Below are 27431 nucleotides of genomic sequence, written 5' to 3'. Positions count from 1 at the left end.
TGCATATTTTTGGTTTGTGGTAATTCCTTTTTTCCTGACTTTTAATACGTGGAATTCCCATGATGTCACACTGATAATGCTATAATAATTATAGGAGTAAACAACTTTTTCCCACCCAAGGTTTGCCTTAGTCATTCCCCATGAAGAAGTTTCAAAATTTCACTTTTCCACCCAAAATTAATATTTTGTTATTATCCAAAGTTGATTTTGATGACAAAAATTATCTCCGTCATCATCATTTGAACCGTTAGTCTCCTCTCTATAAAACCCTCTCACTTCTGCACTTGATTTCCCACTGATTGCTGACCACTTAGGGTTTCCTGTTGTTAAATGATTTTCGACTGATTCTAACAGTAAATATTCAATCAGTCACCACCATTCGATCCATTGATCTTAACTCTTTAAAACTCCTCTTATTCTAGTTTCTATTAACTCGTCAAATGTCAGCTGAGAAAATGATTATCAGAATATAAACTTTAGGTGTGAAAGTGGTATTTTGAAACTTTTGGGATGGGAAAGGGTTATTAAGGCAAACCTTGGGTGGGAAAGAGTAATTTGCTCATAAGTATAATAAATATTGCCCGCGCAATGCATGATTCTGTTTGGATTTATAAATTTCTGCTAAAAAAGAAATTAAATTTGTTTCCATTTAAACTAAAACAAAACATTCCCTTTATTATCCTCTTTAAATTTTAATTCTTATCTATTTAGGATTAAGGTAATATCCTAATCCTTGTTTAAAAAAAAAATTAACCATACGCTAATACAGTTAATTTCCTAATTAAGGGAGTTCTTAAGCTAATCAATGTAAACTGATTACCCGTGAGATTAGCACAAAATCTAAATTAACTAATCCCAAATTCGAAAAATAAAAAATCTTCTTCCTCTACCGAAGATTAAGGCAGAAGAAAACACACTATATAAACTATCAAGTTAAAATAATAATAAAGGATAAAGAGGTTACTGTAGCTTCGGTTTCTGTGACGGTTAATAAAAGAAAACCAAAGCATTCAAATGGCGCAGTTGTTGAAAGACGAGGAAGAATTGACGGTGGCAATGGAGAAGACAGCGATACACCATGAAGAATCACCAATAGCGGTGGAGAAGACGGCGACGACGCACGAAGAATTATCGGTGCCGATTCACGCGTCGCTTGAGCCGGTATACGGAGGGGGATCTCAGCTCGAAGAGGCTCAACTTCGTTTGGATAGATTGAAGTCTAAGTTTCTTGAAGTTTTCGGTCATCAGCCTGATCTTTACGCTCGATCTCCAGGTCAACTATTGTTTATCTGTCTGATTGGTTGCTTAGAAAAAAATAATATGAAAACAAAAATGGAAATTATCTTTTGTAATGATTAAAAATGTTTAACTAATGATGCAGGGAGAGTCAACTTGATTGGTGAACATATTGACTATGAAGGATACTCGGTGTTGCCAATGGCAATTCGCCAAGACACAATCGTGGCGATAAGAAAACACAAGTCGAGAGAGGCTCAAAAGCTTCTTCGAATTGCTAATGTTGATGATAAGTACACCATTTGTACTTATCCTGCTGATCCTAATCAGGTCAGTAACTAGAGCTTTATTTAGAGGCTAGCGAGCTTTTTTTTAAAATGATCTGCTCATATGTTTTGTTTCTTTTTTGGCAGGAAATTGATTTGAAGAACCATAAATGGGGCCATTATTTCATTTGCGCGTAAGATAAATTGCCATATTTTTTTTTTTTTTTTTTTAAAAAAAGAAGAAAATTATTCATATGGTTTCCATGTGATTTAATGACTTCACAAATCTAGTTTTAAGGATTAAAAATAGAACAACTGTAGTATTGTGAAAAATTGAAGTTAAAAGGACTTGTGACATTTTCAGTTTTTGAACTGTTTTTGGTTTCTTAGTGCAACTTATGGGTGTACTTCTTTTAAAAGCAATCATTTATAAAATAGGTGATGTAAAATAAATTTAAAATTGGTTTCCTCATCTTTGTTGTAATGGCATGTTTTGTCCAGATACAAAGGCTATTATGAATATGAGAAAGCTAAAGGAGTGAAAGTTGAACCACCGGTTGGACTTGATATTGTTGTGGATGGGATAGTTCCAACAGGTGAATTTTCGGATAAGTTTACTGTGGCTTATTAAATGAAAGTTGATTAGTTAGTTGTTCTTATTGTACCATGAAGTTACTTTCTTTGTTACATATTTTTCGCAAGTCTGAGACACTTTTCTTTAATCTAGGTTCTGGTCTGTCAAGCTCTGCAGCGTTTGTTTGTTCTTCTACAATTGCCATCATGGCTGCTTTTGGTGTGAATTTCCCAAAGGTATACCAATCTTCCAAAACACTTCAGGAATATAGTTTATAGCATCTGATTTCTCTCTCGGAAAGCATTTTTTGAGAATATGTCCAGTGGGATTATTACTATTTTGAGTTCTAACTTATTTTCCTTGTTTGACAGAAAGAGCTTGCACAGCTTACATGTGAATGTGAACGACATATTGGAACACAGTCTGGTGGGATGGACCAGGTTAGAGACAATATTCTGTTTAATTGCAAATTTCATTCTTATTTTGTGAATGAATATCAGGGATCATCTATTCCATGAGTTAAATTTGATGGAATTTCTTGTTTACGGTTAGTGGCTAATATTATTATGAATACACAAAAAAAAAAAATTTATCGTTGGTCCTTATCTTGTCTCCATTGGCAGGCAATCTCTATCATGGCCAAAACTGGGTTTGCTGAACTGATTGACTTTAACCCTATTCGTGCAACTGATGTACAACTTCCCGCTGGTGGGACTTTTGTGATAGCCCATTCTTTGGCAGAATCTCAGAAAGCAGTTACTGCCGCTACAAATTACAATAACAGAGTTGTTGAATGTCGATTGGCTGCGGTAAGTTTTACACCCCTGAATGTAAAATACTTTTCCTTGTTAGTACCAATGTATGTTTAAGCAGTGCTTATAATTAGTTTGCTTCAAGTATTCCTGACTTGGGTTTTAAAATTCTTATTTCCCTCATATGCTTGTGTAAAATTTTGGCGTTTAAATAAATGAAAACATAGATTTTCCAGAATCAAAGTTCTGGTAAGATTTTATGGGACTCTTTTAATAACTTCTACAGTATATCCTGATTTCTAATTTAAAAGTAGGATTTATCATAACTAGAACTTGCACTTGGGTGTAAAATTTCAGTGACTGTTATAATATTTCCTCAAATCGACTTTTCATTGTCATGTCTTTTGCTCAAAATTTGCTTTTGGGAATTTCAGATCGTTCTTGGTATAAAGCTGGGAATGAAGCCAACAGAGGCTGTATCTAAAGTTAAAACTCTTTCTGATGTTGAGGGATTATGTGTAGCATATGCTGGTAAACATGGATCTTCTGATCCTGTCCTTGCTGTTAAGGTATTTATTGATTGAATTTTAATGTTTTCATGTGTTTTTTATTCTACTTAACAATTTAGGAAATCCCCTTATTTGCACAGTATTTGGATCTTGGTTTTGGGTTGTATAACTTCACAGTGATTATGGATTTTGGATTGTTGTCAACTTATAATCTATTGTATTCATTAAAGGAACTTTTGCATGAGGAACCATACACTGCTGAAGATATTGAAAAGATCATTGGGGAAAAGCTATCATCAGTCTTTGCAAATAGTCCAACTTCTTTGGACGTACTAAAAGCTGCCAAGCACTTCAAGTTACATCAGGTATCTTCTTCATTAATTTAATGCCTTTAGAATTGGCTGTTTATTCAATCATCACTTGTTTCCTCAAAGTTCTGTTTGTGTCCCAGAGAGCTGCCCATGTGTACTCTGAAGCCAAGAGGGTGTATGCTTTCAAGGACACTGTATCCTCAAATTTAAGGTGAGTTTTATCATTAGATATTAGTTATTCTTTGTATCATCTATGAATTTTTGGCATATATTTTAGGGACTGTTTATCAAATGTAAAAAGTTTAACATCTTCAACCTTTTTTTTATTTATTTATTTATTTTTTATATATTAGCTCTTTATTTATAATTTTTTTTTTTATGTTAGCTGTTTGATTTATAAGATTCTAGTTCCTTTACAAAGGAAACTCATAATTACCTCTGCTTTTGTACAACTTACAAACTAGTCATATCTGGCGACAAAGATTGAATTTCTTTTTTCAGCTCCTTGCATGTCTTTCGATGGGATTTGTAGGATCTAAGCCCTAGTTTGTCAAATTATGACTTTTGAAGTATTATTTTTGCAGTGAGGAAGACAAGCTGAAGAAGCTTGGTGACCTTATGAATGACAGCCACCACAGTTGTAGTGTTCTATATGAGTGCAGGTACACAATAGCATCTATCTTCCTAGCATATATCAGCTCTGTTAGCCTTCCAATATTCTATAAACATTATATTCACTTTTATCTTTTCCCTTAATCTGTTACCAGCTGCCCAGAGTTGGAAGAACTGGTAAAAGTGTGCCGTGATAATGGCGCTCTAGGGGCAAGGCTGACAGGGGCCGGATGGGGTGGTTGTGCGGTTGCTTTGGTGAAAGAGGGCATTGTTCCACAGTTCATCCTCAATTTGAAGGTACTCCAATATTTGACTGAATTTCTCTGTTTACAATCCTTTTTTTCAAAGGACAAATCTAACACTGGATTTATATATATCAGGAAAATTTCTACCAGGCAAGAATCATCAAGGGTGTGATTAGCAAGAATGATCTTGGGCTTTATGTTTTTGCTTCGAAGCCATCAAGCGGTGCTGCTATTATCAAACTTCAGTCTTCTTCCGCAAATCATTCCAAACAAGCCTGATTTTTTAAGCTTGTTTATTAATCCCCATGTAATCTCTACATTGTTATGTACTGCGTGAGTCCTTAGTTTTTTACTTTTTAAATGGTATATTATAATAAAGCTCTGTATAATTTTTATTCTCGGAGATTTGTACTTTGCACTAATGTTACTGTGTAGTTTAAGTTTTAAGCCATGTGAAATTGCCATTTTTAAATAAGAAAAACAAGATTTTAACTCAGATAAATAAAAACTTTTGTTCGGTGATTAAGGGTCTACTTGAGAGTTTTATGGTAGCGGTAAACCATCGTAACGGTTTTAAGGGTAAACTATCGTAGTGGTTTTGAGAGATTTTTAGAAGCGGTTTTTAAAACATCCAACCTGTGTTTGGGAGTTTATTTTTCAGCGGTTTTAACAGTTTTTTAAAATAATAAATTTATATATATGCCCATAAAAATGTCTCAACTTCAACCAGTACATGAGACTTTTTTTTTTTCAATTACCAATACTTAGTATCAAAGTTCCTTCCAAGTTTAATTTATTTATAAGTTCTTTCATTGTATATTATTTAATTTATTTGTATGTTCTCAATAAAATATGTAATTTAGTTGATAACATTGGGTATGCTGGCACTATTAGCATACTTGGTAATTTGACTTCCACTCAACAACTAGATTTGCTGAAAATATATGCAAAAGAAGCCAAATTGAGCTTCCCACATTATGAATGAGTTCGGGTTTTCCATTGAATAACCCAATTCATATTCAAGAATAGCAAACTCTGAAAGAGAACTGTTCAGAAAAATAATAGTGGAAATGGGTTTTTTTGAGATAAAATTTTTAAACTAGTTTGGAGTGTTTTATAAACCCTTCAAAAATGCACTACACCGGTTTTGGGGGGTTTTTAAACCGGTCAAAACCAATCCATAAAAAATCTGGCAAGTAATGGTTTTAGAACACCTCAGACCATCTCCAACCTATTGCACCAATTTGGTGCAAATTTTGGTGCAAAACACTATTCCATCTCCAATCCACAACACCAAATATTACACCAAAAAAAATATTCCTTAGAATATTCTTTTTTTTCTTTTATTATAATAATCAACAATTAATCTATTTCACTCATTATTTTTGTATATATTTTTTAAATATTAGGAATGATATTTTTATTAAATAATAATTATTTTAAAAATTATACTAATTTAATAAAATTAAGCATTTATTTAATCAAATAAATATTACATTTAATATAGAAAAACATTACATCTAATATAAAATAACTCTAGTTCAAAGATCTCAAGATAACTCTAGTTCTTTTCAATATTTTGATGATCTTACTGGATCTGGAACTAATCTACCAGAATACTAAATTGTAATTTGAGTTTATTTTGTATTTTCTTTTAATTTTATTGTTTTTAAATTAGTGTTAATTTTTATTTTTAGTTATTGTAGTTTAATATTTGCATTGAATAAAGTTCTATTTTTAATTTTTCATCATTTTTTAAATTATATCATTTTATAAATAATAATCAAATTAAATTAAATACAAATACTCAAATTTGGTGTGATTTTTGGTATAAAATTTAATAATCAAATTAACTTAACAAAATTAAAAAAAAAAAGCAAAATTAAAAAAAAAATATATATATATATATATATATATTATTTGTGCTACAGTATTACGCCATTTGTTCGGCCGTGTGCAACCAGATCGACCTTGACAGTTGACACCCCAGCCCTACGCAATTAAATCAAGATGGTACTAGATTTTGATGCATGATGCACCATCACAAGGATACTCTCACATTACTATGTAGATAATCCCACGTGGTAGACCATGCATCTTTTATTATCTCAATTTTTTTGTCAATTAAAAACCCGTTAGTTTGTTTTAGTATTTTAGGTAATATTTTCGAAAAAATAAGAGTTAGATTGGAATAACAGATTAGGATTTAAAAATTAATAAAAATATTTTCTTAAATTTGTTAATTTATTAAATACCCTTATAATAAAACTATTAAAAATTATAAAAACTCTCCCATCCACCTATTAAATACCGACAGCCGACTACCACCGTCGGAGGGTAGTCAGAGTCGTTGTATCAACACACGACCAATTGGATTTGGTCGTTTGTGCATCGAGATAGTCTTTTCTAACTAAATTCACCGTGAATCTAGTTAGAAAAACTCAGATCTAACCATGTTTGCTCGTCAACAATCGTCAAAAAAACGACCATCGTTGACACTCTAGCCCCACACAATTAAATAAAGATGGTACTAGACTTTGATGGTACATGCATGATGCACCATCACAAGGATACTCTCACATCACTATGTAGATAATCCCACGTGGTAGACCATGCTTCTTTTATCATCTCTACTTTTTTGTCAATTAAAAATTTGTTAGATTGTTTTAGTATTTTGGATAATATTTTCGAAAAAGTAAGAGTTAAATGAGAATAACGGGTTAGAATTTAAAAATTAATAAAAATACCTCCTTAAGTTTGTTAAGTTATTAAACACTCCTATAATAAAAGCATTGAAAATTACAAAAACACTCTCACTCATCCATTAAATACCGACAACCGACCACCACCATCGGATGATGGTCAGAGTCACCGTATTGGCGCACAACCAACTGAATCTAGTCATTCGTGCGTCAAGATGACATTTTCTAGCCAAATTCATTGTAGATCTAGCTGGAAAAAGCCAGATCTGGCCATGTTTGGTCGCCAACAACCATCAAAGATATGGTTGTCGTTGACAATCAGCTACGACCAAAGATCTGGTTTTTTCCGGCCAGATCCACCGTGGATCTGGCCGAAAAATGATAGATTGGCGCACTATCGACCAGATCTAGCCGGTAGTGCGTCATTATACCAGATTCCAACTACCTTCTGACGGTGGTGGCCGGAATCTGGAAAATATGGGTGGGTGAGGGTGTTTTTGTCAATTTCTAAACTTTTTTTTGTATGTTTAGTTAAATTAACAAACTTAGAGGGTTTAAAATAATTGAATAAAATAAAATAGGATTTTAAGAATATGGAACAAATGTATATTTTGGGTAAGATAGGGATATGATAGTGCAAAAATAATTAATCAAACGGACCATAGTTATTTATTTTTCAAATTTTTATATTATAATATACGATGAATTTTGAAGAGGAAAAACCAAGTTCCTGAAATAATGTAAAGCTTAGGTCCCACAATACTATGTTACCATCTTCGTGTCAGTCTATTTGGGTCTTCAAAGATTTTGCAAACAATGACATTTCATAATAAGTACCAAGTGCATCCACTAAATGTTTTACTTCTCTCTCTAATAAATAACTTCATTCAAAAAATAAAAAATTAAATTACAACAATTTAAGAATTCAAGCTCAATTAAAGAGACAATATTACCCACCCATGGTAGCCCAACGACAAGGGCGAATCAAGAAAGTTATGCATAACTTTCACCTACAATTTCAGGTTCAAATTTCCGTTGGGCACAAAAATAGTAATTTTGCCTATGTTTTAGTTGAAGAGTCGCAACGATGGGTTGCTGTGGAGTAGTTTTTCTTCAAGATTAGTAAAGGTAAACGTAAATTGGTCCGAACATCTTAATTAAAAAAATATGTATTTGTTTTGGGTCTAATTTGTATCAATTCTCTTATTAGTTTTATATTAACATCTTTCGCTTTAATGGCTTCTATTTAGATAAAGGGTCGAGATCTGTAGAACCTAGAAATCATAAATTGAAAAAAAATATGAAATGTTTTAACAAAATTGGTGAGACAATCCATGAGACAGAAATTGAATTATTTAGAGCAAGAGAACCCCACCAAAAGAGCATTAAATGCTCTCACTTAAATTTAGATATGATGTATTAATAATGGGTTCAAAATGTATAAGAATAGTGAGATTTTGAGGGCCTACCCGCATACACGTGTTTTTTCCTCTGTTTTAAAATCCAGACCAGACCGACCAGTCTGATTGAGACCCGACAGCTTCTCTGGTCCGATTCAAGTCTTAGAAAGATTTTTATAATATTTCAAAATTATAAGGGTTAATTATAATTTTATAAGGGTATTTTAGAGATATTTCAATAGTTTAAGGATTAATTAGTAATTTTTTGGAGACATTTTTTAAATAAATAAAAATTTTAGAGACTAATTTAAACTTTTTAGAAGAATTTTTGTAATATATTAAAATTTAAGGGATTAATATGTAATTTTTAAAAATAAAATTATCGCTGATGTCATCGATCCAACTGGTTGACCCGTGACCCAAGCAGCAAAACGGGTTACTCTCTGGTCCGGGTTTTAAAACAATGGTTTTTTCTGCTCAAATTTCAGAATTTAGATATGAAATCCGTTTTTTTTTTTTTTTTTTTTGATAAAAACACAATTTTCTTCTAGAGGGACGCCTCATCCCCAATCCGATCCTACTTGAATTGAACTATTTTTTTTCTTTCTTATTGTTATATAAATTATGAAATGATAATATATGGTTGCTCGGCTCCCTCACCCTTTTTGATTTCTTTTGTGTTTGTATTTTTCATCTCTTTCTTGACAAAAGGAGTGATTGTCTGAGCCTATGAAAATTAGCTTATAAGCAACAAGTGCTTATAAACTAATTTTAGCTTATAAGCATTTACAATTTTAAGCAATTACGTGTTTGGTTAAAGTACTTATAAGTGACTGATAAGTAGTTGACGTGTTTAGTAAAATGTGGCTTATAAGTACATTTTATTATAAAATACCTAAAAAGGGTACTACATTAAACAATGGTATACTATAAAATTTTAAAATTAAACAAGGATAATATGGTAATATATTTGGTCAAACTAGCTTATAAGCAGAGTGCTTATAAGAAAAAAAAAAGTATCTCCTCCTCCTCCCCCCCAAACTTTTTTTTTTTGGCTTATAAACTCAACTTATAAGTTCAAAAAAGTTATAAATAAACACGTCAACTTAATTTTAGAGCTTATAAACTAGTTTGATTAGCTTATAAACTTAGACAAACACTTTCGAAGTCTACCATATAATTGTTCAATACGGCCAAAAGCAAATTCTACACCCGAAGACATCTCCGGTGAATTTATTTTCAAAAATAATAAAAAAGTTACATTTATTTTAATGTTTCCATGTGTTTCACGATTGAAAGTTCCACATATTGCAATCAAAATTTAATATTGAGTGCCCCATTTAAACTCATAGGAAAGTGACATTACCACTAAGTTTAATGATAAAATATATTTTTGCCTTTTTTTAAAAATTAAAATTAATATAATTTGAAGGGTATTTATTCTGATTTTACTATAATGTCTCAAACTCAATTATCTTACAATATTAAAATTTTTCGCACTGATAATGCCATAGAAACTCATTTTGGTAGAGCCGAATGAAAATATAGAAAAGAAACTCAAACCCCACTTTCCGACCATTTTTAGAAAATAAAAAAATAATAACCTTTAACGATGTAAATATTAAGAAACAGGGAGAAACATTAATCTTATCAAATTCAACGACTCTATAAATCATTAAGAATAATATTACAAAAAATATAGGTTGATTTTAAATTAAAATTAAATTTTTATCTAATTATCTTTTATCACATAATATTGTACGAGAATATTGTATGAATAATATTACTAAATCATTAATTTAAATGTAAAAAAATATTAGTTAATTATAAAATTAAGAAAAAAAAAAATTAGTCAGAGCAACAAATTTAATTCCCAAGGTGTCGGTGGCGATTCCTTCACTGCCCCACATTCAAATCTGCGCCAAACTCAAACGACAACGCGTAAATTAATCAAAAATCATAATTAATTAATTTAATTTACTCTTAATACTCCTCGTGTCTTCTCCTTATAACTCGCTCCTTCTGACTCTTTCTTTCTCTCTCCTTATAAACCAAAACTCAGAGCTATCCTTTTCATCACTCACTCTACTTCCGTGTTTTGTTTTGTGCACTACTTTGCGTCGGATCTGGGGATTTCTTTGCTTCTTTTTTAAGGTATTATTTGCTTGCATTTTGCGGATTTCAATTTGATTGGTTTGCGTTTTGCTTTTGATACGGGTCGAAAATCAAGACTTGTTCCGTGCTTTGTTTTCAAGGTTCATATTTTTCATCAAGCTTGAAGCCACATTGTATTTATTTTTTTTATTTTTTTTGAAAGTCTTTCGATGTTCTTGCTGTGATTGATTTTTTTTCCCTGTTGTATTGAAAAATGCAGGGTTTTGTTCATTTTTGGAATTGTTTTCAGGAGATTGACTTTGAGAGAGAGGTTAATTTATCGCTGTAAAGGTGGCATAGGCGTGTAGACGAAGTTAAATTGCTGATTTTTTAATGATATTTAAAGTCCTATTTGTGAGTTGAAAACCGGAAAGATACTATTGCTTCTTGAGCTGGATATGGTGACTGGGGCCTTTTGGCTATAAATGGTGTTGTATTGTGTAAAACAGCTATCGTGTTTATGTGGGTTGGCTACAAAGATTGAACTTTTGGTGGGATTTTAAAAAATTTGGGGCTTTGATTATTTTGTGTGTGAGAAGGTAAAATCAGGTTAAGCTTGTACGGTTGCAATGGATCATGTTGTTCCAGTAGAGAAAAAATATTTAATTGATCTTGAAAGTGGGTGTGTGGTTAGTGAAGATGGTTCAAGGGAAGACACTATATCTGGTGTTAAAAAACAGGTAAAGATGTTGCTTGCCAAAGTATGTAGTCGGTTTATGGACGGATCAGTGAAAGTTGAAGATAAGGCGAGTTTATGTAGCAATGTGTCAAGTATTGATGGGGTTTCGGTGGAGAATCTGAAGGGGGCGAGTAAAGATGATGAGGGGAAGAAAGTGGTGAAGGAGAAACGAAAAAAGTCGAGCAATAAGAAGGCCCCAAAACCTCCCAAACCACCAAGAGGTCCATCACTGGATTCTGCTGACCTGAAGCTCATCAAAGAGATTACTGAAATTGCCATGTTGAAACGTGCAAGGATTGAGAGAATGAAAGCTTTGAAGAAGATGAAAGCTGCAAAACAGTCGTCACCAAATAGCAACATATTAGCCATGGTGTTCACTGTTCTCTTTTGTCTTGTGATTATCTTTCAAGGTAACATTTTTTTTTTAATGAATTTGAGTTTGACTTATGTGAAATTGAGAATTGCATAACTGTTTAGTGTTTGTTCCCATAATGACTTAACCTAAGAATTGGGTTCCATGCTCTCTTTAGTTTTCAACAAATTTTGAAATTTTGGCGAAGGGTCTGATTCATGTTTTACTTTCGTGGATGATCTTTTCCCCACTTTTTTCTTCCTCTAGTTTGCTCAATATTCACCTAGTCCCTTTTGGTGTTTTATGCTCATCATCTGAGAGGTAAGAAGAAAACTAGTCTTTGAATGATTTAAAAGACCTACTTTTTCTTTCCATGTGTTTTTAACCCCTAGTAGGAACGGGATTAGTACCAATACAATTTTCTTCCAAGGTAAATTAGTTTTGGAAGGAAGATTTCATTTAACAGGATATATAATTCAGTATAATTTCATGGTGCCTTTTGGTATAATTAACACTTATCGTATTGTTTTTGAAGAATTCTATTGGTCTTGAGAATCATATAGTGAACTTTATCTTTGTTTTATTCAAGCCTTGTAACTTCTTGTTCTTCTTTTCTTGAATTTTCCTTAGCAGGATTGTCATCCGGGGCTACAAAGGTAAACTTTGAGGAATCTCCCATCTCAACAGGATCAACAGAGGGTGGTTTAATTTCTGTTCACTTCACTGGAAACCCAGCTCCAAGTAATGCTAATGGACCTGGATTTCCCAAGTAAGTTACTGTTGATTTTGGCTATGAAAGTTATACTATGCACCTTTCCCTCCTATGGTCCGTAAGTTCTGAAAATGAATGAAAACAACATCAGAGCAATCTAATAAAACCAAACTCCCATTTTTTTTGAAATTGCAGTTTGGTGGAGCAGGTTGCGGTTTCAGATCCACATCAAAGCATAAATATAGCTGCTGGATGAAATTGGAATATCACGGAGCATCATAGAGTTGTCTTCAAGGCTATACATAAACTCACTTGTAGTTCCTGCAGTTCTCTTGCAAGCCATTACACTTGCACTTTCGATACACATGGACCTCTGAAGTTGGAAATTTTGCCGGGTAATTAATCTAAAATGGGGGATGAGTTAAATTTACCATATAAAATTTAACTGGGTCATTTCGTTTTGTTCATTAGGCCACACCACATATGTCCTATTAGTTGCCTCCTGGGCAACTAATGTAAAGAGACATGTTGTGTTGGTGATTATGTCCATAGGAGTACTTGAGAAACTCAGAGTTTAGATGGAGGCCAATTTGATTATTACTTTGCAACTATCTTGGTGTTTTATGTTTACTTGAAAACATGGGAATGCTGAGGATATAAGAAAATAAGTATGCCTTCTTTGTAAATGAAAATATTTGATGTCAATGAGAATAATAATAATAATAATTTGTCTGCAAAACATGATCCTGTGAATATGAGTATTGTCCATGCTTTAGTGTTGGTCTTTGTTTTTGGTGGGTTGGAATTTGGATATAAAAAAGGGGAGAACGTTAAAACGACAAGTTGGTACCTAAAAGGTTTTGAAATGACAAATAAGTACCTTCCGTCATGTTCTGTTTGTGGTTTTCGTTTGATAATAGTGAAAAGACTAAAATGCCCTTCCAAGTTTAATATTTTAGTTTTTTATAAATTTAAAAATTTCTAAAAAACCTCCTAGGTTTGCTAATTTGACTAAATACTCCAATATATAAAATTTTTATAAAATAACAAAAATACCCCCGTCACCTGCAGTGCTAAATTTCGGCCACCACCGTCAGAATCTGGTCGGAAAATTGTGTTACAACACAGATCCGATGGATCTATATCGTAACGCGTCGATCTGGCCTTTTTCGGCCTCTACGGCCAGATCTGGTCTTTTCGGTCCAGATCCTCCACGGATCTGGCAGGAAAATGCCAGATCGACGTGTTACGACACAGATCCGATGGGTTTGTGTCGTAACACAATTTTTCGGCAAGATTCTGGCCTCGAAGGCCAGATCTGGCTGTAGATCTGGCCTTTTCCAGCCAAATCAGTCACAGATCTTGCCGGAAAATGCCAGATCTACGCGTTATGACACAAATCCGATGGGTCTGTGACGTAACGCAATTTCTCGGCTAAATTCTGGCCGTGGTGGCCGGAATCTGGCACTGCAGGTGGCTGGGGTGTTTTTGTTATTTTATAAAAATTTTATATATTGCAGTATTTAGTCAAATTAGCAAACTTAGAGGGTTTTTTAGAAATTTTTAAATTTATAAAAAACTAAAATTTTAAACTTTCAAGAGTATTTTAGTCTTTTCACTATTATCAAACGAAAATCACTAACAGAACATGACGAAAGTTATTTATTTGTCGTTTCAAAACTTTTTGGGTATCAACTTGTCGTTTTGACAAATTTTGGGTATGCGTAAGTCGTTCAGCCTATCAAAAAGAGATAAATGGCACGTGACGACACTCTTTCAGAGGACCTTGGTCGAACCATAGAACCTTCCAATGCAGCTGTTTAAACACCTGCAGTGAAGATCCTTTTAATTCTGCGGTTGAGCCTGAGCTAGCACATGCATTCACATGAGCTAAGTTACTAGATTTCTTTTAAGGGAAAAGCACAAACACGTTACAATAATCAAATTTAGAAGAATAAATAATTTCAAATTTGAAATATTGTTTTTTATTACTAAAAGATAAAATTTTGTAAACTCTTATACACGAATAAATAATTTGATTTAGTTTTTTCTTCCATTTTTTCTCACTGAAAAATATTTGCAGATACAGGAAAGTATAATTAAAATATGAAACATAGTACATACATCATTCCAAAACTATACGCACCAAGAACAAAAATTTTAAAAAATAAACCCTTAATCTAGAGGCTTCTACAAGCTGGTTTTGGTCTGTTTCTTACCACCACATAAACCAGATTAGGCCCAGTTCCATGTGATGAGTGGCTCAAAAGGGCATGAAATAGAAAGAGAATCAGGATCTTCATTCTATGGTTATAAGGCAATTACTATATGCAAAAAAACTGAGAGTTGTAGAAGTTATGAGAGAGAGTTTTTAAGATTGGATTATGAGCTACTTTTCATTGTAACCTTTTAAACTCAAAAAGTACAAGATCTAGACAGAACACTGGAGGCTGGAAGAAGCATCTAATATTGTATTTTATTGTCACACAAACCACAATAATAATACATAGATGACTAAAATATTAACAACAGGTACAACAATGAAATCTAACCCTTTGCCAAAACATTAATAATGGCAACAGCAATCTGAGAAAGGCTATGAATAAGTTTGTTTCTGTCACTTAATGGAGATCCACTTTTTCCTGGGAAACCCTTGTCACATTGATCAACTAGTTTGGCAGCATCGGAAATTCCATAGTTTGCAAATCCATATTGACCTTTACTCAAAGCTTCAATGGCTTCAGGAAGCTCATATTTGACAACTGAGATGTAGAGTTCTGCACATTCAGCCAAAGCTCTCTCTTCTTTGGGGTCTGAAGTCTGTTTAATCAGCCCCTCTATGTAATGCAAAGTGTCGGTTGCATTTCCCAGAACAATATTAGCCACTGAACTGGCCAGCCCTTTAATATTTGAACCTGGGGTGTTGGCGATTGGCTGCAGAGTGGCCACACAGAGATCATGAAAGGGTGTTTTTCTGCATATTTTCTCTATCAAATCATCATCGTCTACGTTAATAGCAGCAGCTTCACATTGTAGTTGTAAATGAACTGATAGGAAAAGAAGAAGAAGAAGAAGAAAAAGAAGAAGAAAGGTCAGAGTTTTTTGCATGTTTGCAGAGAAACTGAAGTGAACTGAACTGAAATGCCCAGAGAACAGAGCAGAAGAAAGATGATTGGTTTGGTTTTTTTTAAGGTGGTTTGCAAATCCTCCATTATTTTATAGAGAGAGTTTGGGGATCCCCTTTCGTCCAAAAAGTAAAACTTCTTTGAATTTGCTTTGTCCTTATTATCACATATTTTCATGTGAAAGCAGGGCATGCTTGGGCTGTTGCTGTAGAGGGAATTACGTTTTGATTATCAATAATTCGGTGAAAAGTTATAGAATCACAAGATGTTGAATTGATTATGGCCATCTCAGTCTCTCCTTTATGAAATGATGCCAAACTTGACCCGTGAACAAAAATGGTAGAAAAGAGAAGGAAAATGTGCTTTTAAGTACAAAAAGCTGTTGTTTCTCTAAACCCTTTTGAAGATCCAATTGGTACCCATAGTTTTGTGGCAGAAAGAGACAAGGCATAGAGAATTTGATAAACCACAACCAGTAAAGTTCTTTGATCCACTCAAGGATTTTGTCTATATTCTTCCCTTTCCATCTCTTTATAATTAATAAGTTAAATTAACAGATGTTTTATGGTGGAATATGCGATTTAAGGATTCAATTGATAAGTTTAGGTTATTAATAGGAAAGATACATGCTTCCGACTATGGCACACGAGACTACTATTCATTTCCATACTGCGCTGTTGTTGATGCCCATCAATAGCGGATCCAGAAATTCTTATTAGCGTGAGTCAAAATAAAATGTAATAGCATATAATATTCATATTCTATGTTTTTAGTTGAAATTGACATAAAAAGAAAAAAAATTACATATAACTTTTTTTTTTTTTTTTAAATTCATCCTCAATATACTCTAGATCCGCCCCTACTGCCCATTGCTTACATGTTGCACTCCCAACATGAGTCTCACCATGTTTCTTCAACTTCATACATTGCTAATTCCCAGTGTCATTCGTTGTACACCGTTGTGTCAACTTTTCACTCTTTATAGTGTTTAATGTGCGTCTTAACGACCCCAACATTGTCTCGCAAACTCAAGGGAGATCTCTTCGGCTACGATCGTTTAGAAGGAAACACCGTAGTGTTAATACTAATAAACCCACTTAATATTCTAACAATCAACTAACACCAAGAGGGATTTTTGTTGTTTCAAACAAACAATTGGGGACTTGTTCTAATTCTTTCTTAAAAAATATTAGTGAATAGTTTGAGTCAGTAATCTGACAAGCAATGAAAACAACAGACAGGACTGATTTGGTCTCGTGAATATTTGAAACGAAGCCCCGTTGTCACTTTGTGTCGACTGACCTATCAATTATTATACATATGTTAAGTCTAATATATCTTGTTATATAGTTTCTGGATGCTTCTTCTTTTCATGTGACAAAAATCTTGTTTATTAAATTGAAAATTAGTGAACTTTTGTGTAATATTATTTTTTTAACTAAAGTGTCCAGTCCATTTACACATATCTCGATTATTGCTAAAGGAAAATTATCCTACAGTAATCCATCATCGCACCCTTCAAATAAATTATAGACAAAAACACTATTTTTACGTCCAATGAGAAATCAAACCTAAATGTATTCATAATTTTAGGTTGGGTTTTAAAAGTAAACAAAGGCAAATTTGCTTTAACAAAGCTCTTTTCACACCTCTNTTGATTTGCTAATATTTGGGTTTAGAATTAGAAATTGGGTTTAAAATTAATTTATTAATATTTGGATCTGGATCGGGTTATATCATGTAAGCCTACCATGGGGTTAGGTTTTTTATTATATATATTTTGTAATAGTAAAAAAAACTAAAGAAAAGATAACAGAGAGCAAGAGTAAAATACTCAATAAAAATACTCTATTTCTTTATTTGAATGTTAAACGTAATTCTTTTATTGAAACGAATCAAGGTAAATCATGCATCTTATTTACTATTCTGCATTTATTATTGTGTATATCCTAACAACGTATATACATCATAACAATTTAATAAATTAGCGTTCTAACAACATTATATGAACCCAAGACAAATATTGCTTAAGCAAACTTAGTTTTGATACCTTTAGACAAATAGAAGGCCCCAAAAAGTTGGGGTATTCAATTCCGAATACCTTGCATTTTCTAAAGGAATCGAAACTGGAACCAACAATTCTTTGAAATTGGAAATTACATATCCTAACAACGATTCTGATTCCGATTCTGGGTATCCTATAAAATTACAATTACCCCCCAAAAGTTTTTAAAATGAAAAAAAAAAAAAACTCTTAAAAACTTACAAACACCCCTCTACCTGCACTTATTAAAAAAAATAAAATTACAAATTCTGTTACTTTATAAAGGTAGATTCTCAAAAGTCAAACAAACTTACTTTAAGGGGGTGTTTGGTTGGGGGTAATGTGAGATTATTAGAGTTATGTTATCTTATATTACTTAATTACCACGTTTGGTTGTCAAGTAATACAAGATTCCAGTAATCTTCAAAAGTAACTACTGTTGGTAATATTTGAGGTAATCTGATTACTTCAATTTTCTTAGGTATTCTAAGATTACCAGGGTAATCTTTTTTGTTACAATTCTATCACTTATTAATAAATTTTTAGGACAATAATACCCTTATTTTTAAATTTATTTACATGAATATAGCTTTTACTATTTCACCCAAATTAAATAACTTTTTGGACAAAATTACCCTTGAATTCAAAACAAATTGCAGCTCACCCACCCCACCACCTACCGCCGGCGAAAGACCGAAAATGGTCGTTGTGTGCCGATATGGCAATTTCTGATCAGATATGCCGTAAACGACTAGATCAATGGTCGTTATCTAGCTAGCAATGGCCATACGGCGCACGGAGGCCATTTCCTGCCTTCCGTGCGTCGTTAGCTTGTCGATTGCCGACGGCCTGTGGTGGCTGCCGACGATCGACAGTGACTGAGTTAGTGAGGGCGCTTTGTTGATTTTCCAAACTTTTATTATGGGGTTGTTTTTGCTAAGTTTTTAAATGCAAGGGGTTATAATAATCAATATTTAATTAAATAACAATTTAGTAATTTAAATAACATACCCACCAATTTATTCCTGTCAACTAAACATATTAATATAACATACTCACCAATTAACCAAACACATTTTCCTAAAGATTTCCAGTAATCTTCAAGGTAATCTAACTTTTCAGTAATCTCACATTCCCTAAACCAAACACCCCCTAAATATTATAAAGTATAAATATAAATACACTCATATTACTCTTTTTACAAAAGTTTTTATTAACACCGTTACTCTTTAATTTTATTTTATATTAGTCCGATTTATAATTTCGGTTTTCTACTATAGAAACCAAAACTCTATAATAACAATTCCAAAAATTTAAAATTAATACCTATCCGTTGATGATCAATTCCGGATAGAAACCGAACCCAAACCTCGAATCCCCGCCGTTTATGTTCCAATCGGTTTTTTGAACACCACTACCAAAAAGAACGGTTATTTTCCCTTCTTTTGTAAGCTCTAAAATATGATGTGACTAAGGGCCACGAACTTTCATTTCATACAGGAAGCTGGGGCGATATTTCTACACACTAATCAATTACTAGTATATTTTTGTCTCTGTGGAATTCCTTGTCTTTGAGGGTTGAAGTTAAACAAATCTTTTACTCTTCTATAAACTCCCCAATCATTCAACAAATTTAAAGAAGAATCCGAGTTTCAAATTGAAGCATCACACACAAGTAGCTGAACCCATAACATGAAAGTGAAATTCATAAAGCATTTGAAGATAAGATGGAACATAAAGATAGGCATCCAGGGATAACTAAATGCCAAACAAAAGATGATTTATGAATGTGAAATGCAGAGTGAAGAGGCCTAAAATAATGCACTCTTCTTGCTGATTCATAAAAGATTTTAAATGTTCATGAAATTGGCTGTACTGTACCTGGAAAAAAGATCCCCCAACTTGTTAAAGCTTTTTCAAACACTTTGCCCCAACTGTAGGCTGTGGTTACTTGTCTCAACCACTCAAAATGTAACTTCAAATTCAATCCCATTTCACCATTAATAATTCAACACAATGCAATTCGCCGTAATTCTTCCATCTTATGAACCCAGAAACCAGCTCATCCCCACGAAGAAACAAATTAAAAACCCAGAGAAAAAATTCGATAAAAAAATCAAACCACTCATCATAATTGAATAAACTCACCAATCAAGCTGTTAGATGCCTGCAAATTACACTGAATATGTTTAATATACACATGAACTCTTTAAGGGGGGGGAAAAATAAAAAAAGAACTACATTTTTTTTTTTTTTTTTTTCAAAGGGTACAACCACAGAACAAGAAGAAATAACAGAGCATGGAGACTAAAAGAAAAGACTCGAACACAGTAACAAACGTCCACAACAAGTCATCAATGGAGAAATCGAACCATCTGAAACTCTGATGCAAATTCCACCCACTTGTGAAATAAGAAAAATCGAACTCAGGCCACCGGAAAAACGACGGCGAAAAAGAAAATTCGAAGTCCGGCCACCGGAAATATGACGCCGACCACCTTGCACACATATCTCTGGGTCTGGGAGTCTCTCTCTGAGATTCTAAGGCCCTTCTAGCATTCACTACACGAACAATTATTATTAGTGGGATATTTTTTTTGTCTGTGTGTTACGTTAATTTATTAAGTCCACGTGTTACAGGTGTTACAGCACGGATTGACTTGACTAATTAGTTGATGATTTATCTTGCAGATTAAAAATTAAAAAAGTTTATAGATATTTATAAATTTAATTTTGAAAATTAATTAATATATGAATTTATAATTATAATTAAGAAAGCAACAATACATGTGAAATTTATTCGGCAATTGGGAGTTGGCATTTGGGGACTTCATTATTTAGACAAGTTGGCAGTTGAACAAAACCTAAATTCTTTGACGTTGAAACTGATTAACGATGTGGATTTTTTTTCTTTTTTTTAATGATCATGTTTATGTATATCTTAACTAATTATTCGGAGCCTTAAAATTAACGATTGGGTAAACCCTCTAGTGGCCCTCTTATTAACAAATGAGAAAAATCGAACTTAAAACCCCTTGAGTAATATACTCAAGAGTCTCTATCGCTCCATCTGACCATCTAAAGGTGGTTAATAATGTGGAAATTAATCATGCAAATATTTATTTATATTTTGTATTGCATATCTTTTGATAATATTATGGAACCAATGTGTCCGAACCCTTATGCGCACCTCATTAATCCTCGGGAGACACTAATGTAACAACCCACAACATAGTGCCCCACTTAAATTGTGGATGCTTAGATGGGGATCGAACCTGAAACCTTATATTCCGATAACCTGTCACGCCCGCGGCAGCTGTCTGATGGACTATGGTGTCTTCCATTTGCTATAGCACCCTTCTTGGTCGAGATGGTGGGTAGAGACGAAAGAAATCCCTTGGGGGGGGGGGGGGGGGGGGGGGGGGGGGGGGGGGGGGGGTGGGGGGGATACAGTAACTAGTGAGTCACGTACCTGTGTGGGCACTACGAGGAACTCCTGTGTGGGGCCGTGGGCGTGACATAACCGTTAATGCTCGTAACCCTTTTTGGATAGACTTTTTTCACTTGGAGAGTTTATATGAGATAACCTTACCCATATCTTGATATCATTAAACAATTTTAGCATATATTAAACTGAGCCAATTGCATAATACTTTCAAGGAGAAAGTCTTGAATACAACAAATACATGTACAACCAATCAATGAAAACACATTGTATTCGTATATGCGACGTATATACATCTTTGTTTATTGATGGTATGTGTGTTCATCATATACAAGTTTTCCCGATTCTCATAAAGATTTTTTTTTTTGTACAATATATACAAATACAATCTATTAACGGTAAAGAAAAGAGTTAACGATTTTTTTTCACCCAAATAATGGTTTAATGTCATCTTCCCACCCACAGACTTTTAAAATACTACTTTACTACCCAAACTTATATTATGGTAGCGAATAGAGAGCATACTTCCAGGCTGTAGGGCTTTTGAAGAGTCTTTTGGTGGTTGAAAGTTGAATTTTTGTGGTTAAGAATGATCGGAATTTGACTTGAGAGAAGTGGCTATATAAACTCTAATCGCTTGATTGTCGGTGATTGGTGGGGTCGACAAGAGTAGGGTTTGAGAGGTTTTAGTGAGTGATGATCGGAAGAAGAGAATGATGGCGGTGTGAGGTCGTAACGATGTCAGAATCGGAAACAGAATATAAATTTAGATAATAAAATGATATTTTAAAAGTTAATGGATGAAAAAATATCATTAAATCATTATTTGGTTTGAGAAAAAAAGATTTCAACAAACCTCATTGGTTCATACTGTTTTTGTATTGATGAAGTCAAAATTTTGTCACAGTCGGGGCAAGTGAAAAAATTTCAAATAGTATTATCTATGAAAATTTGACTACTTAATTCATTAAGTTCCGCCGATAAATCTTCATATGCAAAATAATTTGTATTTATTTTATGTATTTGAATGACGACAAAAAGAAACAAATTAAAAATATATTTGATATTTTAAAATAATAACGGTGATAATGCTTGGATTTTTAATGCTATTTTGATTAAATCCAATTTCAGTGGGGGCATGAGCCCCAACTCACCCATTAGTGGCTCCGTCATTGGCGGGCTTGTATGTGTGCTCATTATATACAAGTTTTCTTGATTCTCGTAAAGAAAATTTTTGTACAATATATATATAAATACTATCAATTGACGATAAATAAAAGAGTTAACGTCTTTTTCCTATTTAAATAATAGTTTAATGAATTTTTTTCAATCACAGCCTTTAAAACACTATTTTATTATTTAAATTTATATTTTAGCAATAAACAAAAAATTATACTTGATTTAAATTATTAAGACTTTTGAAAAAAAAAAACCGATAAGATTTTTGATAATTGATATTGATTAGAATTTTACTTTGAAGAAGTGGTTGCACAAACTCTAATTACTTAATTATTGACAATTGGTGGGGCTTACGTGAGTATAATTTAAAGAGTTTTAGTATATGATGATCAAAGAAGAAAATTGTGATAATATGAGATCGTAACGATGTCATAATTGAAAACATAATATAAATTTAAATAATATAATGACATTTTAAAAATTTATAGGTGAAAAAATGTCATTAAACTATTATTTGTGTGAGAAAAAAAATTGTTTATTCTAGATAAAAATCATCAATTTCAGCGAACCTAATGTACATGCACCCTCATTGGACAGTTATACAAATCACTTTCGTATTGATGAAGTCAAAATTTTGTCACTTGCGGGGCAAGTGAAAAATTTTCAAATATTATTATCTATGAAAAATTGACTTTTTAATTCATTAAGTTTCGTCAATAAATCTTCATATGCAAAATAATTTATATTTATTTCATGTATTACAATTTAAAATATATTTGATATTTATTTCATGCCCCCACTCGCCCATTAGTGACTCCGTCATTGGTGGACTTGAACTTTTACTGTTTTACAATCTCATTTTAGCCAATAAGGCAGTTGTTGAGGTCCATAAAATTACTATATTAATTAATTAATTAATTAATCCAGTATTAGGTGTTTCGTGTCCTCTATCTAATCTTAAATCTTCCTCATTAAGGCTTTGAAATAGCTAAACCTGTCATATTCACCACCCTGTAATAAAGCACCAAATTTTCCTTATATAAAAGGAGATATAAATCCCCACGCAAGAGGGGGTGGGTGAGTCTAAACGCCTTCTTCCTTGACGCCAATGACTACTACCCAACTTATATTATAATTTTTAATTGAATATTAGGAGGGTGTTTGGTTTATGATTTGAGTGGATTACCTAAACCAATTGGGCCAACCATCCGGGCCTTGAACAAAACGGCGTAGTCCGAAAGAAAAAAATAAATGGGCCAATTGAGAATATTCGCGAAAATCAAAATCCTAACCCTAGATTCCTCAACCGCTCCAACGCACGTGAGAGGCAGCTGACTATGAAATCGAATAAAGAGAGCGCCGCAATGACTCTATCAAGTATCACCACAAAAATACATATTGTTTCATCTTAGCCGTCCAATATCTTGACACGTCATCAATCCGCGTGAACCCTGCGTTTCAACGGCTCAGATCACAGTTGCAGACACTACTGGTACAACGAACGAACAAGCTCCTATCCTCGCCTCTCTTCCCCTGTTTTCCAAATTTTTTCCTTGAAAAAATAAAAATTTAATTTTTTCTCGAGAAAATTTGTGCAAGCTTTGAACATGGAAGAAGAGAAGAAAATTCAACCGGAAACTGAAGAAGAGGAAGATATAATTCTCTTGAGTGAAGGAAGCGAAGAAGAGACGGAGACTGAGACAAAAGATGGTGTAGAGGAAGAAGAAGACGGAGATAACGATGACGACGAAGATGACGACGATGACGACGACGACGACGACGACGAAGATGAAGAGGAAGTAGATGATGATGATGACGTGCAGGTTTTGCACTCAACTAGTGGACCGCCGGTTCATTCAGCTGATGATGAGGAAGACGATGAAGATGACGACGATGACGACGAGGATGATGACGGTGACGGAGACGATGACGACGATGACGATGACGACGACGAGAATAACGACGAGGACGAGGACGGTGGAGAAGAGGTAAAAAAATCTCCCTTAATTTTGTGCTCAGTCTATGCTTAGTTTATTTATTTATTTGTAGTAATATTTCTGAGTATTTTGCCTGTGGAAATATATCAGATCTGCTTGTTTATCCCTTTATTTTGTGGTAAATATGAAAAATAAATTGACGGATCTCTAGTTTGTACGTGTTGTACTTTTAGATCTGTTTCTTTTTGTTCCGTTTGTATGAATCATGAGATTTAGTTAAGAAATATGATCAGATCTAAGGTGAATACTTTGTTCTTTTGATGATCTGTAAAATAACAGTTTTTTCTGTTCAATTTTGGTTTGTTTTTAATCTTTGTAAACAGTATCCTGATTGTTGTGTCTGTCTCAAGGATGAAAGCCCAGCTGCTTGATTTTGAATTTTGATTTTTTTTTTTTTGGGTTATGCACATAGTTGCAGGGTTTGGTGTATAAATTGGATGGACAATTTTATTACCTAAAATCTTTAGGGCTTTAGGTGTAGTTTATTTAAAGACACTTGGGCTCCTTCATATTTTTCTTTTAACCTTTCTGTAAAGGTGGAGCTGGTTTTCTGTTCATGCTATTTAATGATTTGGGTCTGAAGGCTTTTTATTCTATTCATTTGTTATTGACATTAAAAGTCGTTTTTCCATGTGAAATTTTACTGTGAATCAGATTTATATTCAAAGAAATTTTCAATTTTTATTTTTCATCGTTATTTTTATACATGTTCCCTTGTATTTTGTGTATATGATTGATTCTGTCCTCTTCCTTTAGTGTCATTTTACCTATAAGTATATCTGTATGTAGGAGGATCTAGGAACCGAATACCTCGTCCGGCCAGTTGGTCGTGCTGAAGACGAGGAAGATGCCAGTGATTTCGAACCAGTAGAGAACGGTGACGATGAAGAAATCAATGAAGAGGAAGACGACGAAGATGACGGAAAGGTTGAGGCTCCACCTAAAAGGAAAAGAACAGATAGGGATGATTCAGACGACGACGATGATGATGGTGGAGAGGATGATGAGAGACCATCCAAGCGATAGGGCTGGGCCCCGTCTTGGTTTGAGGACTGACCATTGACATATAGGTCAATCTCTCTACCTCTATCTTAAATCCATCTCCTTTCTGTAGAAAGAAGGATAGGATGATTGTGTTTTTCGATCCTGTATTATCATCCTGATTACTATTTTAGGTTATATGTTTCATTTGGGTAATGCATAGTTTATGTTGCGGTGTTTGTGAAAAACTATCTGAAACAGTTGGTTTAGAATTTGTGTAAGTTATGATCCTTAGATAAGTTGTAGACTCTTCAAAACTTTCATCTGTTAGGTTTTACTGCAGATTTCTAGATAGGGTCCCTGTATTACTTTANTAAAGGCTGAGACTGAAGAACAAGTCCCTCTCTTCGTTTCTTCAAAAGACTATCTTCTCTTTTATTCTTCCTTATCTCCACCAAATTGTCCTCTCTTCTTCGACGAGCGTCCTCTGCATCGACCCCACTTTTGTATGCTTTCTTCCGCACTTCGGTTCGAGAAGTTGGCCTCAGCGACATTGTGTGTGAGAGAGTAAAAGTCTGTCAATTAGTTTGAGGTATAAGTGTTCGATAAAAGTACTAAAAGAGAAAAGAGAGACAGGCAGAGAAGGAAGCAATAATTGTGTGATGAATTATAAGGAGCACATGATGAAAGTTAGCCTTGTATTGTATCGCTGCCCATAACCCATTTACTGTTTTTAATTATAAAATTTTCTTTTTGAAATTTTGTATGCAAAAGTGTACTTTGTAGGGTACCCTTAACGTATTTATGTATGTGTTCTGAGCTTCCAATGGAATCATCTTATGTCAATTGTGAGATAAACATATATAAGCTCTATAAATGGGCCAGTTTCAGAACATGCTTGGACCAAGAGAGACACATCCAATTGTTATGCTGTATACTGCTAGCAATAATAATAGTCTAATAAACATCTCTCACTAAACCATATGACAGCTCGCAATTGGCTTTGTTAGACAGGACCCATTATTAGACAAGTGAGACTCATGCGAGCTAACACGTTTGTGAGAGAAATTTAGTGAGAAGTGTTTATCAGTGTAGTATTACTCATACCGCTAGACCGTCGGATGGTAAAAGAACAAAGAATGATTTAATATGATTTCCCAAATTTGAGTTCACTTGACGGTAAAAGAGTAAGAGGAGGATTTAATATAGTCTCCCGAGTTTGAGTCCCCACAATTGTTGATAGGAGTGATCACTAGAGCTCTTACCAAACGATAGTTTTAAGGTCTTAAAGAATTAGTTGAGACATACACACGCTAACCAAGACACCCCTGGTCATAAAAAAAAATTTGTTTTGCCATATAAAAGAGTTTACTTTATTGAGAATAATGTTATATTTACAATTTAATTTCATAAACTTTCTCTTACAATCCCGATATGATAGCTCATAATTAGGTCGTTCGTAAATAGGTCCTGCCTATTCATTTGTAAACTAACTGATTACGAACTACCACGTCGAAACTGTGTGAGAAAGCTTATAAAGTTAGGTTGACAGCCAATATTTTATCCTTTAATTTATAACTTGCCAAGTCATTCCCTTTTACAAAAGAGTAATGCTACAGTTACCGAAAAAAGCGCACTAAATTCATGTACCGAATAACGTGATATAATTCTAACAGTTAATTAATATTAATTTATAATTAATAGATAATCAAGATTATATCATCTTATTTAGTATATAAATTTGATACCCTCTTTTCAATAACTGTATTATTTTTCTTCACGAAAACCTCTTAGACATTACATTGAATTCTTTTCGGCCACAAATAGCGGATCCAGAAATTCTTATTAGCGTGAGTCAAAATAAATGTAATAGCATATAATATTCATATCTATGTTTTTAGTTGAAATTGACATAAAAAGAAAAAAAATTACATATAACTTTTTTTTTTTTTTTAAATTCATCCTCAATATACTCTAGATCCGCCCCTACTGCCCATTGCTTACATGTTGCACTCCCAACATGACTCACCATGTTTCTTCAACTTCATACATTGCTAATTCCAGTGTCATTCGTTGTACACCGTTGTGTCAACTTTCACTTCTTGCATAGTGTTAATATGCGTCTTAACGACCCCAACATTGTCTCGCAAATCAGG

At 33.4% G+C, this 27431-nt stretch overlaps 4 protein-coding genes across 6 annotated transcripts; 3 read left to right on the top strand and 1 right to left on the bottom strand.

The window, feature by feature from the left end:
- Nucleotides 1–934: 934 nt before the first annotated feature.
- LOC116110893 (galactokinase-like) lies at nucleotides 935–4908 on the top strand. Its single transcript, XM_031397105.1, has 13 exons — nucleotides 935–1273; nucleotides 1382–1566; nucleotides 1650–1696; nucleotides 2004–2098; nucleotides 2230–2312; nucleotides 2448–2516; nucleotides 2700–2885; nucleotides 3263–3397; nucleotides 3568–3702; nucleotides 3789–3859; nucleotides 4233–4310; nucleotides 4416–4557; nucleotides 4641–4908. Exons 1-13 carry the CDS (start codon nucleotides 1015–1017, stop codon nucleotides 4782–4784), a joined length of 1629 nt encoding a protein of 542 aa, XP_031252965.1. The 5' UTR covers nucleotides 935–1014; the 3' UTR covers nucleotides 4785–4908.
- A 5737-nt stretch (nucleotides 4909–10645) lies between these two features.
- On the top strand, nucleotides 10646–12804 carry LOC116110911. Of its 3 annotated transcripts, XM_031397129.1 has the most exons (5): nucleotides 10646–10761; nucleotides 11012–11183; nucleotides 11232–11850; nucleotides 12423–12561; nucleotides 12700–12804. In XM_031397129.1, the coding sequence occupies exons 3-5, from the start codon at nucleotides 11331–11333 to the stop codon at nucleotides 12758–12760; spliced, it is 720 nt and encodes a 239-aa protein (XP_031252989.1). In that variant the 5' UTR covers nucleotides 10646–10761; nucleotides 11012–11183; nucleotides 11232–11330; the 3' UTR covers nucleotides 12761–12804. The 3 variants fall into 3 exon arrangements, with proteins under 3 accessions (XP_031252989.1, XP_031252990.1, XP_031252988.1); XM_031397130.1 differs by lacking the exon at nucleotides 10646–10761 and having other exon boundaries at nucleotides 10986–11183; nucleotides 12426–12561; XM_031397128.1 differs by lacking the exon at nucleotides 10646–10761 and having other exon boundaries at nucleotides 10986–11183.
- Nucleotides 12805–14990: 2186 nt separating this feature from the next.
- Nucleotides 14991–15819, bottom strand: LOC116110941 (cell wall / vacuolar inhibitor of fructosidase 1-like). Its single transcript, XM_031397159.1, has one exon. The coding sequence runs from the start codon at nucleotides 15610–15612 to the stop codon at nucleotides 15052–15054; it is 561 nt and encodes a 186-aa protein (XP_031253019.1). The 5' UTR covers nucleotides 15613–15819; the 3' UTR covers nucleotides 14991–15051.
- A 7848-nt stretch (nucleotides 15820–23667) lies between these two features.
- LOC116110918 (prostatic spermine-binding protein-like) lies at nucleotides 23668–25627 on the top strand. Its single transcript, XM_031397138.1, has 2 exons — nucleotides 23668–24285; nucleotides 25084–25627. The coding sequence occupies exons 1-2, from the start codon at nucleotides 23905–23907 to the stop codon at nucleotides 25318–25320; spliced, it is 618 nt and encodes a 205-aa protein (XP_031252998.1). The 5' UTR covers nucleotides 23668–23904; the 3' UTR covers nucleotides 25321–25627.
- Nucleotides 25628–27431: the final 1804 nt, after the last annotated feature.

Source organism: Pistacia vera, unplaced genomic scaffold (genome assembly GCF_008641045.1).
Source record: "Pistacia vera cultivar Batoury unplaced genomic scaffold, PisVer_v2 Contig62, whole genome shotgun sequence".
NCBI lineage: Eukaryota > Viridiplantae > Streptophyta > Magnoliopsida > Sapindales > Anacardiaceae > Pistacia > Pistacia vera.
The sequence above is the reverse complement of the archived record's forward strand: the minus strand, read 5'-3'. Positions and strand labels throughout refer to the sequence as shown.

Excerpts from the sequence above, each read along its gene's own strand:
- LOC116110893 (XM_031397105.1), top strand. The coding sequence starts at position 1,015 with ATGGCGCAGTTGTTGAAAGACGAGGAAGAATTGACGGTGGCAATGGAG. Across the intron at positions 2,313-2,447 it reads TTGGTGTGAATTTCCCAAAG|AAAGAGCTTGCACAGCTTAC; the intron begins GTATACCAATCT and ends CTTGTTTGACAG. Across the intron at positions 3,398-3,567 it reads ATCCTGTCCTTGCTGTTAAG|GAACTTTTGCATGAGGAACC; the intron begins GTATTTATTGAT and ends TATTCATTAAAG.
- LOC116110918 (XM_031397138.1), top strand. The coding sequence starts at position 23,905 with ATGGAAGAAGAGAAGAAAATTCAACCGGAAACTGAAGAAGAGGAAGAT. Across the intron at positions 24,286-25,083 it reads ACGAGGACGGTGGAGAAGAG|GAGGATCTAGGAACCGAATA; the intron begins GTAAAAAAATCT and ends ATCTGTATGTAG.
- LOC116110941 (XM_031397159.1), bottom strand. The coding sequence starts at position 15,612 with ATGCAAAAAACTCTGACCTTTCTTCTTCTTTTTCTTCTTCTTCTTCTT.
- LOC116110911 (XM_031397129.1), top strand. The coding sequence starts at position 11,331 with ATGGATCATGTTGTTCCAGTAGAGAAAAAATATTTAATTGATCTTGAA. Across the intron at positions 11,851-12,422 it reads TCTTGTGATTATCTTTCAAG|CAGGATTGTCATCCGGGGCT; the intron begins GTAACATTTTTT and ends AATTTTCCTTAG. Across the intron at positions 12,562-12,699 it reads AATGGACCTGGATTTCCCAA|TTTGGTGGAGCAGGTTGCGG; the intron begins GTAAGTTACTGT and ends TTGAAATTGCAG.